Consider the following 12,108-nt stretch of genomic DNA (forward strand, 5'->3'; position numbering starts at 1 on the left):
GGGAGACAGAAGACAGCTGTGGCTCAGGAGGTAGAGCAGGTTCGAATCCCGGCTCCTCCTCCTGTCCACATGTGGAAGTGTCCTTGGGCAAGACACTGAACCCCACATTGCCTCCAGTGGGTCCGTTGGTGCTAGCCTAGCCACCATATGTGTGTGAATGTGATGGGATGTGAGGTTCACCTCTTCACCTCCCAGTGTATCAATGAATGGACCATTCACCAATGTAAAGTGCTTTGCGCACGTGGAAAAGTGCTATAAAAATGCAATTCATATAAAAATGCAATTGATATTGTTTGTTCTGCTCAGGTTCCGTTCAGGAGATGAACCAGATGCAGGCCAAGCTGCAACAAGCACAGAAAGCCAAGACTCTAAGTGAAAACATGTCCCACTCATTACAGGTACTAAATACTACTAATCATTATACCATTGCAACCACTTTAACCATTGTTTTATGCTTTAACAAAAACAAATTGCAGATATACAAGCTCACAGCACGGTGCACGGCAAATCTTTGAATATATCTTTTTTTTAAGCAAACATTTGTAACTCAAATATTTGCTTCTGGGGGTCATATTTTGAGATGGGGGGGGGGGGGGGGGGGTCCACGGCCAAATACATGTAATTTTGGCACTCTGTGCCACGCTGTGAGCTTGTAGATCTGCTATGTTGTTCTGCACTGTTGTAAAGTATTCCATGTTGACTGCCTTGTAAAGTATTCCATGTTGTTTCACAGGAGGATCTGAGTGAGTTGAAGGAACAGATCACTCTGTATGAATCTGCTCTGAAGAACGGCCTTCTGTGCATGGAGACCAACGGGGGCGACTGGGAGAAACACCTGTCAGAGTCCTACGTGGACCTGGGCATCAAGAAGAGCAACTGGAAGAACAACACCATCCATAGGTAGTGCATGGTCCTGCATGTATGGTAGGATGGAACCATCCACAGGTAGTGTGTGGTACTGCATTTATAGTAGAACGGCACCATCCACAGGTACAAAATGGTACTGCACAGTTCAAGAGTAAACCTAGAACCACCAAAAAGCAGGTCTGCAGTGAATTAGAAGCTGCTGAAACACAGGTGTCAGTGTCCACAGTTAAACGTGTTTTACATCACCATGGGCAGAGAGCATGCCATGCAAGATGGAAGCCCTCGCTCCAGATGCGGCACCTTAATTCTTGTTTCATCTGACCACAGAAGTCCTCTAGAAGGCCTTGTCTTTGTCCATTTGCTCAGCTGCTGCAAACTTCAGTCCAGCCTTAAGGTGCTCATCAAAACCCAGCAAGTACCGGACTAACGCAACCTGTGTGTGTGTTTGTGTGTGTGTGTGTGTGTGTGTGTGTGTGTGTGTGTGTGTGTGTGTCAGTGCGGCGCTGACAGAGCAGTCAGAGGACAGTGTGAAGGAGCTGAGAGCAGAGCTCCAGCGCTGCCTGCTGTGTCTGAAGGGGAAGAGACAGAAGATCTGCCACCTCCAGGACCAGCTGCACCGCTCTGAGGAGCAGACCTCTCAGCTCCAGGAGCAGCTTCACCTCTCTGAGGCCAGAGTCAGTCAACTGCAGACCTCTGTGGACGATACAACGGTGAGAGCCTATCATTCATTATCATCATTGCTATTACCATGGACTGTCTGCCATGTGGTTGGAATTATCTCCAGCACATCCTCAGGATGGTAGGAGTAGTGGTAGTCTGTGAAATCTCGCTTTTTTCGTGAGAATATAGGAGCGAATTGTAAATTGTAAATAAAGAAATCAACCTCACGTTATGTCAATCACGTTTGTACACTGCCGCCCGTTTCGTATAAATTTTGGGACCACTGGGTCCCTTACTCTCTCTCTCCTTGCCCTGAAAAACGCATTTCACAACGAAGAAACGCAGCAGTGTGCAACCAGCTTAACTCTAACATAATGGATACATCACAATATATCTTTGATTTAGCATCTCCAGATGAAGGAAAGCAGTCAGCCTTAGCATCTAGATGTTTCTGGTTATCTCCAGGTGCATCTATAACATCATATATGTATTGTTATATCCATCTACAGTAGATGTACAGTATCTGTGCGTATTGTGTTATCTAGATGTAACATTATGTATTTATTGTTATCTCCATCTAGATGTATCTGTAGCATCATATATGTATTGTTATCTCCTCAGCCTCAGCATCCAGATGTTTCTGTAGCATCAAAGAAAGACCTACTGAGACTCCAGCAGGACAAGCAGCTCTTACAGGAACAAGTGGAGGTATGTGAGTCTTATTTGGGTCCAGGGCCAATTTTAGCGTGTCCATTTGGGTTCGGGTAGGTAAAATTGGACCTGTGAAGACCTCTACTATTACAGCCTTTGCCAGCATTTAGTTACCGTATTTTCCGGACTATAAGGCGCACTTAAAAGCCTTTAATTTTCTCAAAAAACTACAGTGCGCCTTATAGTCCAGTGCGCCTTGTATATGGATCATTCATTGACATTGACATTCCCTTTAGCACAGCTCCATCTGTTGGATGCATAACGCAACGGTAGCATCTATTATGTGCGCCTTATAGTCAGGTGCGCCTTATATATGAAAACTGTTTGAAAATAGACCATTCATTGACAGTGCGCCTTATAGTCAGGTGCGCCTTATAGTCCAGAAAATACTGTACTTGTTAATTTGCAGATTTTATTATTGCAAAACCTACAGTAACCACATACTGTGCAGATCTACAATGTGAGCTTGTAGACCTGCTATCTTCTGAAAACTTGAGTATTTTAATTAATGAATTAAATGGTTATTAGGAGCTGAGAACCTGAAGAGTGTTGTTGTTGTTATTGTTGTAATTATTAGGAGCTGAGACAGAGCGAGGAGAACCTGAAGAGTGTGAACGCTGAGCTGTGCTCCAAGATGAGGCAGATGATCCAGGAGCTGGACCAGGAGAAGCAGGAGGACCAGGAGAGGTAGGACAACATGGAGAACACTGGTGTCATCTAGAGCAGGGGTTTTCAAAGTGGGTGACGGGGCACCCTGGGGTAATTTGATAATATTTGGAATTTATTTGGACACTTGAAAAAATATTTAGTATCATTTTAAACTCGAAGTACAACGTTATTTTCAGTCAGTTCTAACCAAAATGGCTATTATCTCAACGTTTTCCTCGCAACATAATCACTCAAATATCGTCACTCTCGGGCAGAAACCTCATTATCTCCAAGTTTCAAATGTGTATGTCCTTTGGTAAAGCAAAGCCCTGCTTCATCATACAAGACTGTCGCACAAAACTAGTAAAAACAGCCGATCTACAAGCACACAACGTGTGCTTGTAGATCTGCTGTTTTCACTAGTTTAGTACATTTTATAGATGATAAATACAAAACAAACGGTTTTGGACATACAAGGTTTCCACCCGACAACGACGATATGCTAGAAATATAGGGTCCTGACCGTCCTGGGGGTGAAAATTATAATGTAGGGGTGCCTCGAATTAAAAAAAATATTCATGGAGTGCCCTGAGACAAAAAAGTTTGGGAACCCCTGATCTAGCAGTAGGACAACATGGAGAACACAGCTTGGTATGATGTACGGTACAGTGTATTGTGATGTGTTATTACAGTAGTGATGTTTTCTCCAGGTATGAACGGACTCAGCAGCAGTTCAGGAACGACGTGGTCAACAGGGTCAGAACACAGCTGCTGTCAGAACACAAAGATCACCTGGAGCAGATGAGCTCTACGCACCAGCAGCAACTACACAAGCTGCAGTAAGACTCTACAATACAATACTTCTACACACCCACAGCAACTACACAAGCTGCAGTAAGACTCTACAATACAATACTTCTACACACCAGCAGCAACTACACAAGCTGCAGTAAGACTCTACAATACAATATACAATACCTCTACACACCAGCAGCAACTACACAAGCTGCAGTAAGACTTTACAATACAATACAATATACAATACAATACCTCTACGCACCCTCAGCCAATACACAAGCTGCAGTAAGACTCTACAATACAATATAATACGCACCAGCAGCAACCCTACACACACTGCAGTAAGACTCTACAATACAATATAATACGCACCAGCAGCAACCCTACACACACTGCAGTAAGACCGGTGATACTACTATACTATACTATACTATACTATACTATACTATACTATACTATACTATACTATACAATAACACAAAGATCACCTGGGCCAGATGTCCTCTACGCACCAGCAGCAACTACACAAGCTGCACTAAGACCTCTATGATACAATACAATTCAATACCTCTACGCACCAGCAGCAACTCCACAAGCTGCAGTAAGAACTCTACAATACAATACCACCAGCAGCAACTCCACAATTCTCAATGGGTCTGAAAATCAAGGCCCGGGCTTCGGCCATACTAGTAAACATACATTTTAGGCCCTACCTGGCCCGAAAACATCGGGTCGGGTTGGGTCTGGTCGGATTTGGGAAGAATTTGAGAACTCCATCACAGAGTAAAAGTAATAAAATGATATAGCCCTATTTTCTTTTTTCATTGAGCCCGAGGCCCTACCCGGCCCGACTAATTAGCATACATTGTAGGCCCTACCCTACCCTAAATGTCGGGTCGGGTTCGGTTATGGTCCGGTTCGGGCAGAATTTGAGAACTCTACTCCACAAGCTGCAGTTAAGAACTCCACAATCTGTCCATCTACATTATCTCTACAGTTGGTTAACGGATGTTGTTCTCTATAACAGAGGTCTGGTTCTCTCCACAGGACTGAACTATCAGAGGCCAGTGATAGGCTGACTGCCACTCAGGAGGATTACGTGTCTGTCTGTAAGGAGAAGGACCAACTGGAGGCAAGAGAAGCACCTTAAATACAACAAGATCACATTTATCCATAAGAGAAGCACCTCAGATACAACAAGATCACATTTATCCATAAGAGAATCACCTCAAATACAACAAGATCACATTTATCCATAAGAGAAGCACCTCAAATACAAACATGCAGTTTTCACAGATATGGGCTGTCTTGGCCATATATGGATCTGTTAGTGTGGTATGTGGCCGATGTGGCCTCCATATATGGGCATTCCCATATGAAGTCCTGCTAGATATGGGTTTAATATTGATGACATAAGGGAATTTTTATTTAATCTTTTGTGTATGCCAATTGCCTATGTAGTTGAACCAGGAGGTTATTGTTATTTATCCTTTGCGTTCTCAGACGAAGCTGAGGAATGAGAAGATCACCGCCGTTCAACAGCTGAGGTCAGAGCTGGAAGCAGAACATCTGAGCAACCTCCAGGTCCACCTAGCTTCAGCCAGGACCACATGGGAGGAGCAACACATGAAGGTACCCTGACCTTACCTATAGAAACACATGAAGATACCATGTCTGTTACTAATAGGAATACATGAAGATACCACAACCTTACCTATAGGAACACATGAAGATACTATGACCTAGCAACAACTAGGTCAGGACCTAGCAACAACAGTCCGGGCAAGAGCAACAGGAAGAATGACAGACCGGGCGGGCTTAAGTAGTTGCCAGATGATCAGCTGACTGCCACATTGGCCAATGACGTAGGGTCTGGCATAATAGTGACAGGTAGTGTCATTATAAAACTGCAATGCAGTGTACCCTCTCGAGTATACCTGCCTGAACTTTGCAGGCTACGTATCATTTCAGTCAGGTAACTCACGATACAATGTTTGTCTATTATTAATGAGCTAGTAGGAACACATGAAGGTACCATGACCTTACCTAGTAGCAACACTTGAAGGTAGCATGTCTGTTACTAGTAGGAACACAAGAAGGTACCATGTGTAGCCTACATTGTGAGCAAGTTATGGGAGGATCCCTGGTTCTATCCACACACACTGTGGACTTGCTGGAGTCCCATAAGCGTAACTGGGAGCCAGTCCATGTAGGGCTTTAAAAGTGATCAGTAAACATATTAAAATTAGGGCTGTCAGTCGATTAAAAATTTTAATCCCATTAATCGCATGATTGTCCATAGTTAATCGCACGATTAATCGCAATTAATCGCATATTTTGTATTTGTTCTAAATCTACCTTAAACAGATATTAATACTCATATCAACATGGGAGTAGACAAATAGCCTACTTGCTTTATGCAAATACAGCATATTTATTATTATTTGGAATAATAACAAATACTGTCCATAACAGGCCTGACAAACATATAACAACTTGAGAAAATATCTGCTTCCATTAGGACAGATTAATAGTGAAAGGACCACCGCTCATCGAGGTGCTGCATGCCTGAAGGTCTATGACCAAAAGCTTGCACTTTATTAACTGAAAATAAAGAACATGATTTTGCACACTTTTAACTCACTTACTGCCAATTTAAAATGCCCCTCGAGTGGCACTAGTGCCAGAAGCCTCCATAGACTCCCATGTAATTTATAGTGCACAGATCATGCACGCCCATGCACAGATCATGCACCATGTTTGTGCAGGCTGCACAGCTTTCAAACAAAAAAAAAAGATTGGAAATCCGTTCAGGCATTCATGATTTATCAGCCATAATGTTTTCTTCAGATGTAAACAAAAATGGCTGCCATGTTTGAAAGATGGGGTTGTATGGGGGGTGGAACATGCAAAATCGCGATTGAAATCATGTTTACTAGATTTAATTGGGTCCAAAAAAAAAAAAAAATTTTTTTTTTCTAAGTAAAAGTCGCCCAAAGTCGCTTGGCAGGGAACTCCATAGTGAGAAAGTTGCTCTAAAAGTCGCCTGGCACTGTATGAGTTAAGTGTGCGGAGGCTCCCTTAAATCTTTCATTAGGAGAGATTTAAAATAAACTTGGCATTCAATCACTAAACCAGCATTCCTATTCTAAGGGGATATTCACCAAAAGTAGCAGATTTAAAAGCTCATTACAAGATGCTACAAGAGTTTGTAGATCGGCTATTTTTGGTGAAGAGAGTTGGTTTATATAAATATAACTCAAGTACAGTGCAACTCAGGGGTGTTTTACAAAGCAAGCATGAGGCATTAGAGGGTCTGAATTGGTTTAACTTAAGTAATATTGATACATTCTAAATATTATCAAAGTATTCTGAGGTACCCTGGACTGGTATTATTGGGCACCCTAGTTCCCTATGAGAAACCCAGCTGTTATGATGTAGAGTGTACTAGAGACACTGATGTCTTGTTGGAGATGTGTGGCACACAAGCCATAGTCAGCCAGACTTGCCGGATTTGGGCCATAACAGGGCCCAAACCTGTTTGCCACTGAGGCAGCCAACTGGTGACAATCTTAACTGCTAACCACTGTATGTGGGTTCTCTGGCCGTTGTTGCAAGCATTTGGTGGTCACTGTTAGCATGTTGGTGCGGGGGTCTGGGGAGGCAGAGCACTGTATAATAAAGGACATCGTAGGCTACTATGTGCTCGTGTACAAGTTGGAGTGCTCCTGTTCTTGGGAGCGTGTGTGTATCTGGGGCTCGCGCTGTCTGCAGATGTGCCGTTTCAACGCTTCGGTATTTGATGCACGCGACGCCGTGAGCGGTGATATTGTGGTTGTCTGCTGCAAAAATCTCCGCCGTTTTGTCTGTCTCATACATAGAGTTATGGGGTCTCATACTATGACTAGCCCTGCTGCTAGCCGCATCACACACTGACTGACTGTTGTCAGCGCATTCGCTTCCTCACTCTCTATACTACGGAGCGCACCGAGGCTCAAACATCAGCTGCGTTAATCGCACGTTAAAAAAATTCTCAGCATTAAAAGGATTTCTAGTTAACTAGATAATAGCGCGCTAAATTCGACAGGTTTAATTAAAATCAATTGACAGGCATCAGGATGGGTGTAAATGTGGTCCCGTCTCTGTGTTGGTCAGTAGTCTGTTGGTCAGTAGTCTGGCTGCAGAGTTGTGCACCATCTGGAATCAGTCAAGGCCAGAGTAGAGCGAGTTCCAGTAATCCAAGCTCTGAGTGGAAATGGACACAGTGTGCAAGCGAGCATTCTTTTAGTTCATATGTTAGATCTTTTCGCTTAGCACCTGCCCAATGTTGGGTGTGGATGTGCACATCTCTCCTCCCTTTATAAGTTAATCAGTAAGCCAAGCAGGTCTATAGTGTCTAAACCACTGAGAGTGTAGCTCCTCTGAGGTCTTAAGATTTAGACTCTCTGAAGTCGGGATGGGCATCAAACCCACACATCAGGCATGGGTCGCACTCTAGTCTACTTCCCTCTAGTCTACGGTCCCCTTCCTGTACCAAGGATTTGACATCATTAAAATATGTCTGTGCAGATGGAGAGGACCTCGGTACAAGCTGAGACACAGACAGAGACAACAGAGTCACGTGAGGAGGCGTGTCAGATGGGTGGAGGTGTTTCTTCAGTTGAGGAGGCGTCTCAGACAGGTGGAGGTGTGTCTCCAGAGGACATGGCGTCCGCGCTGTGTGTCCAGAGACAACAGCTGCTGCTGGAGGCGGAGAAGACTCGCTCCAGGGCTGTAGAAGAGGCCAGGGTGGAGGCAGAGAAGACTCGCTCCAGGGCTGTAGAAGAGGCCAGGCTGGAGACCAGGAGAGACCTGCAACACAAATACCTGGAGGACATGACCTCACAGGTTAGACCGTTTACCATGGAGGCATCTAGCAGACTCTTAATCCAGAGTTACAGTAAGCATTTAGCAGACTCTTAATCTAAGCTGTGAGCTTGTATATCTGCAAAGTATTAAATAAGTCCAGGTCAAAAAATAAATAAATCAATGATCTGTACATTGAAACTATAGACACTCTAGGTTGCCAGGTCTACAATTGAAGCTGGTATCAGTCTACATAACATGCTTTATAAATTACATTTTAGCATTTTCATAAGACTGCAGGGTTGGAATCTTTTTATTCATTTTAAGGTGCAAGTAACATCAGACCACGTTTCGATGTCAACGCGTCTGTTTGATAACTTGCACCCGAAAACCTTCATTATTTTAGCTAATTAATTATGTGTGTCCTGCTTCTGTGATGAACCGGAGCAGCCTAACACTGTCTGGAGGTGTAGAGGAGCTAGAGTATTAGACCACCTTGTAAGAGGTTGATCTGGCTGATGTCTTAGACCTGGTAAGAGGTTGATCTGGATGATGTCTTAGACCTGGGAGAGGTTGATCTGGATGATGTCTTAGACCTGGGTAGAGGTTGATCTGGCTGATGTCTTAGACCTGGGTAGAGGTTGATCTGGATGATGTCTTGGACCGCTGCAGGTGGAGGGAGCGTTGACTCGGGCTTACAGCCGCTGGCTGGAGGACCTGACGTCTCTACCAGAGTATAAAGAACATCTGCAGCGGGAGAAGGAGCAGTGGACTGAACAACACCAGAGACACCTGCAGCAACAGGTAATGATTCAATTTACCCATTTAGGCCTAGGATTATTGAATGCTTTAGCTATTGAAAAATAGCAGATATACAAGCTCGCAGCGCGGCACCGAGTGCCGCGCTGCAAGCTTGTAGATCTGCTATTTTTGAAAAGTCGTGAAAATGTGTGAAAGTCTTTGAATATATTGTACATATATACATATATATGTATTTTTAAGCGAACGTTTGTAACTAAAATGTTGCTTCTGGGGGGTCCCTGGAACGAAATATTTTGAGATGGGTCCGTGGCCATATACATATCATTTTGGGGGTCCTTCACATGAAAAGGTTTGAGAACCACTGACACAGTAGTCTCTCAAGAACAGACTAACTGAGCTCCAGTTAAGTGAAAGGGACCTTTTCTCTGATGATGGCTGGGCAGATTGCTGACGTAGAAACATAGGGTTTTTCAAAAAATCTTTGAAGGATTCAAAAGACACTTATAGAATCGGGTCAAAATTCGAATTTTCACGATTTTTCAAAAATATCTACAAGTTCGCAGCACGGCACTCGGTGCTGCGCTGTGAGCTTGTATATCTGCTATTTTTCAATAGTTAAAGCATAAAATAATAATACAAAAATACTGTGTACCCGTTCTGAATGGGTTAAATGTGACTCTGTATCATCGGCGAGTCGCATACCTGACAGAATCGCTGTGGCTGGTTTGTTTATTTTCGGAACATCTAAGATTGTGATGTTAGGACTTGCGTACAGGGTGTTATGGTGAATATTGGCACGACAGTGACGCGGTCAGGAACGAGCCCAGGCGAGGTCCGCGAGCATCACTGAAGTTAACTCATTTGCTGCCCCAACCCCGGGAAAAAGCTGTTTTTCTCCGCCGGGCCCAAGAAACCTGAGAATTTAATATGCTTTAATTGATATAAAACAATCCTAAATATGATTGCTGATCTGCCGTTTCTATGTACGGTGCAACCAGACCCATTTGAACGACGGACCGGAAATGTATACAGTATGTCCGTCCATCAAATGGGGCTGTTTTCTCACCGTGTAAACAAAGCGACGGCTAACTAGAGAACCGAGCATCCGTTTTACAAGCAGATCTTTTTGTTTTTAAGATGTGCACGATCGTGCACGATGGACACTATTGCGCTCACGTTAAAATGTAGACAAAGGCTGGCAGTCAACTATATAACTTTGTTAAGATGATTGTAAAAGGGGATGGAGAGTTAAGCCCTTTGCACACAGGCGTGTTTATCCGCACGGATAAAACAGACAATTTCATTTTTTTAAAAGAAAACAACGATTCTCTATGACCTCATGCACACCGGATCCGAATTAGCCGTGCGACGAGTGGCTGCGGCCGTGCGTTTTTTCTCTCGATGGAACCCAGTTCGATTTGTGCGTCTTGTCGCATGCGGTAAAAGACTCATCACTCCTTTTATGACTCCTTTTGGAATCCGCAGCGACGATTCCGCACAGCATTGCACACCAAATCCAATGCGTTTTATTCATGCAGCAAACGAAAAAAACGCAACTGTCCTGTGTGCAAAGTGCTTTAGTCTTACACGTGTGTTTGTGTGTGTGCATCAGGTGTCTGAGGCTCGCCGGCAGGCAGAAGAGGAGTGTGAGACTCGGCTCCGGACGGGAGCGGCGGAGGAGCAGCAGCGAGCAGCGGGCTCCCAGAAGGAGGAGCTCCAGCATCACATGGCCAGGCTGCGGACGGAGCAGGAGGTGCTGATGAAAGCTCAGCTGGCCGAGGCCAGGGCCTCCTGGAGCAGAGAGCGACAGCAGGAGGTGTCCAGGTAGGGGTGGGCCATATGGTGATACAATGTCTCCACCATATGCCTTTCCAGAGATATCGTATGTTGTGATACAATGAGGGAGAGCCTTATAAAAAAAGAAATCCTGTTGAATTGTTAATACTTCAGATTCATTGCGGAATTCAATTTAAACCTGCATTTTGGTCTAAATCGTTCTCAAACCGTACAGTGGCAAGGTCTCCCCTTAACTCTGAGAGTGTACAAATGAAACTAAATGGACCCGAAAGGGTCCATTTGGTTTCACTCAGAGTTGCATACTTAAGTTGTAAGGGTCGATTCATAAAAGGAAATTTATTTCGGTTCGGCTCTGTCCAAACTATGATATGGCGTCATTCAGAGGATCGGGGCAAGTAGTAACCGCATTAATTTGGCTCTGAATGACGCCATATGATAGTTTAGACAGAGCCGAACCGAAATAAATTGGGCTCTAAAAGTGAAGTATGAATCGACCCTTAGGCTCCATTTAGACCTCCCAAAAGGAACCCAGAGAGTCCCTGGACCCCACTTTGAGGACCACTGGTCTAAACGGTCTGTCACTCCTTTTTTCTTTTAGTTTTGAACTGTAGGCGGTTGTACTGTTAAATTTAGGCCTAGAATTATTGAATGCTTTAGCTATTGAAAAATAGCAGATATACAAGCTCACAGCACGCTGCGAGCTTGTAGATCTGCTATTTTTGGAAAAAGTCGTGAAAATGTGTGCAAATCTTTGAATATATGTATTTTTAAAGTGAACATTTGTAACTCAAATTTTGCTTCTGGGTGGTCCCTGGAACTAAATATTTTGAGATGGGGGTCCGTGGCCAAATAATTATCATTTTGGGGGTCCTTCACATGAAAACGTTTGAAAACCACTGACATAGTAGTCTCTCAAGAACAGAATCACTGAGCTCCAGTTAAGTGAAAAAGACCTTGTCTTTGACGATGGCTAGCCAGATTGCTGACATAGAAACATAGGGTTTTTCAAAAAAAATCTTA

General features: G+C 43.8%; 1 protein-coding gene across 1 annotated transcript in view; it reads left to right on the forward strand.

Annotated features, from left to right (window-relative positions):
- The window catches only part of cep152 (centrosomal protein 152), a 36,689-nt gene that overhangs the window by 11,902 nt on the left and 12,679 nt on the right, over nucleotides 1-12,108 (forward strand). Inside the window, exons 10-20 of the mRNA XM_080747514.1 lie at nucleotides 307-398; nucleotides 734-900; nucleotides 1,364-1,577; nucleotides 2,149-2,235; nucleotides 2,816-2,925; nucleotides 3,597-3,725; nucleotides 4,732-4,816; nucleotides 5,188-5,316; nucleotides 8,254-8,571; nucleotides 9,202-9,333; nucleotides 10,904-11,115. Of these exons, the coding sequence (XP_080603640.1) occupies nucleotides 307-398; nucleotides 734-900; nucleotides 1,364-1,577; nucleotides 2,149-2,235; nucleotides 2,816-2,925; nucleotides 3,597-3,725; nucleotides 4,732-4,816; nucleotides 5,188-5,316; nucleotides 8,254-8,571; nucleotides 9,202-9,333; nucleotides 10,904-11,115 (1,675 nt within the window). The remainder of the gene's footprint in view (nucleotides 1-306; nucleotides 399-733; nucleotides 901-1,363; nucleotides 1,578-2,148; nucleotides 2,236-2,815; nucleotides 2,926-3,596; nucleotides 3,726-4,731; nucleotides 4,817-5,187; nucleotides 5,317-8,253; nucleotides 8,572-9,201; nucleotides 9,334-10,903; nucleotides 11,116-12,108) is intronic.

Source organism: Nannobrachium achirus (assembly GCF_963921795.1).
Source record: "Nannobrachium achirus genome assembly, chromosome: 2".
Lineage (NCBI taxonomy): Eukaryota > Metazoa > Chordata > Actinopteri > Myctophiformes > Myctophidae > Nannobrachium > Nannobrachium achirus.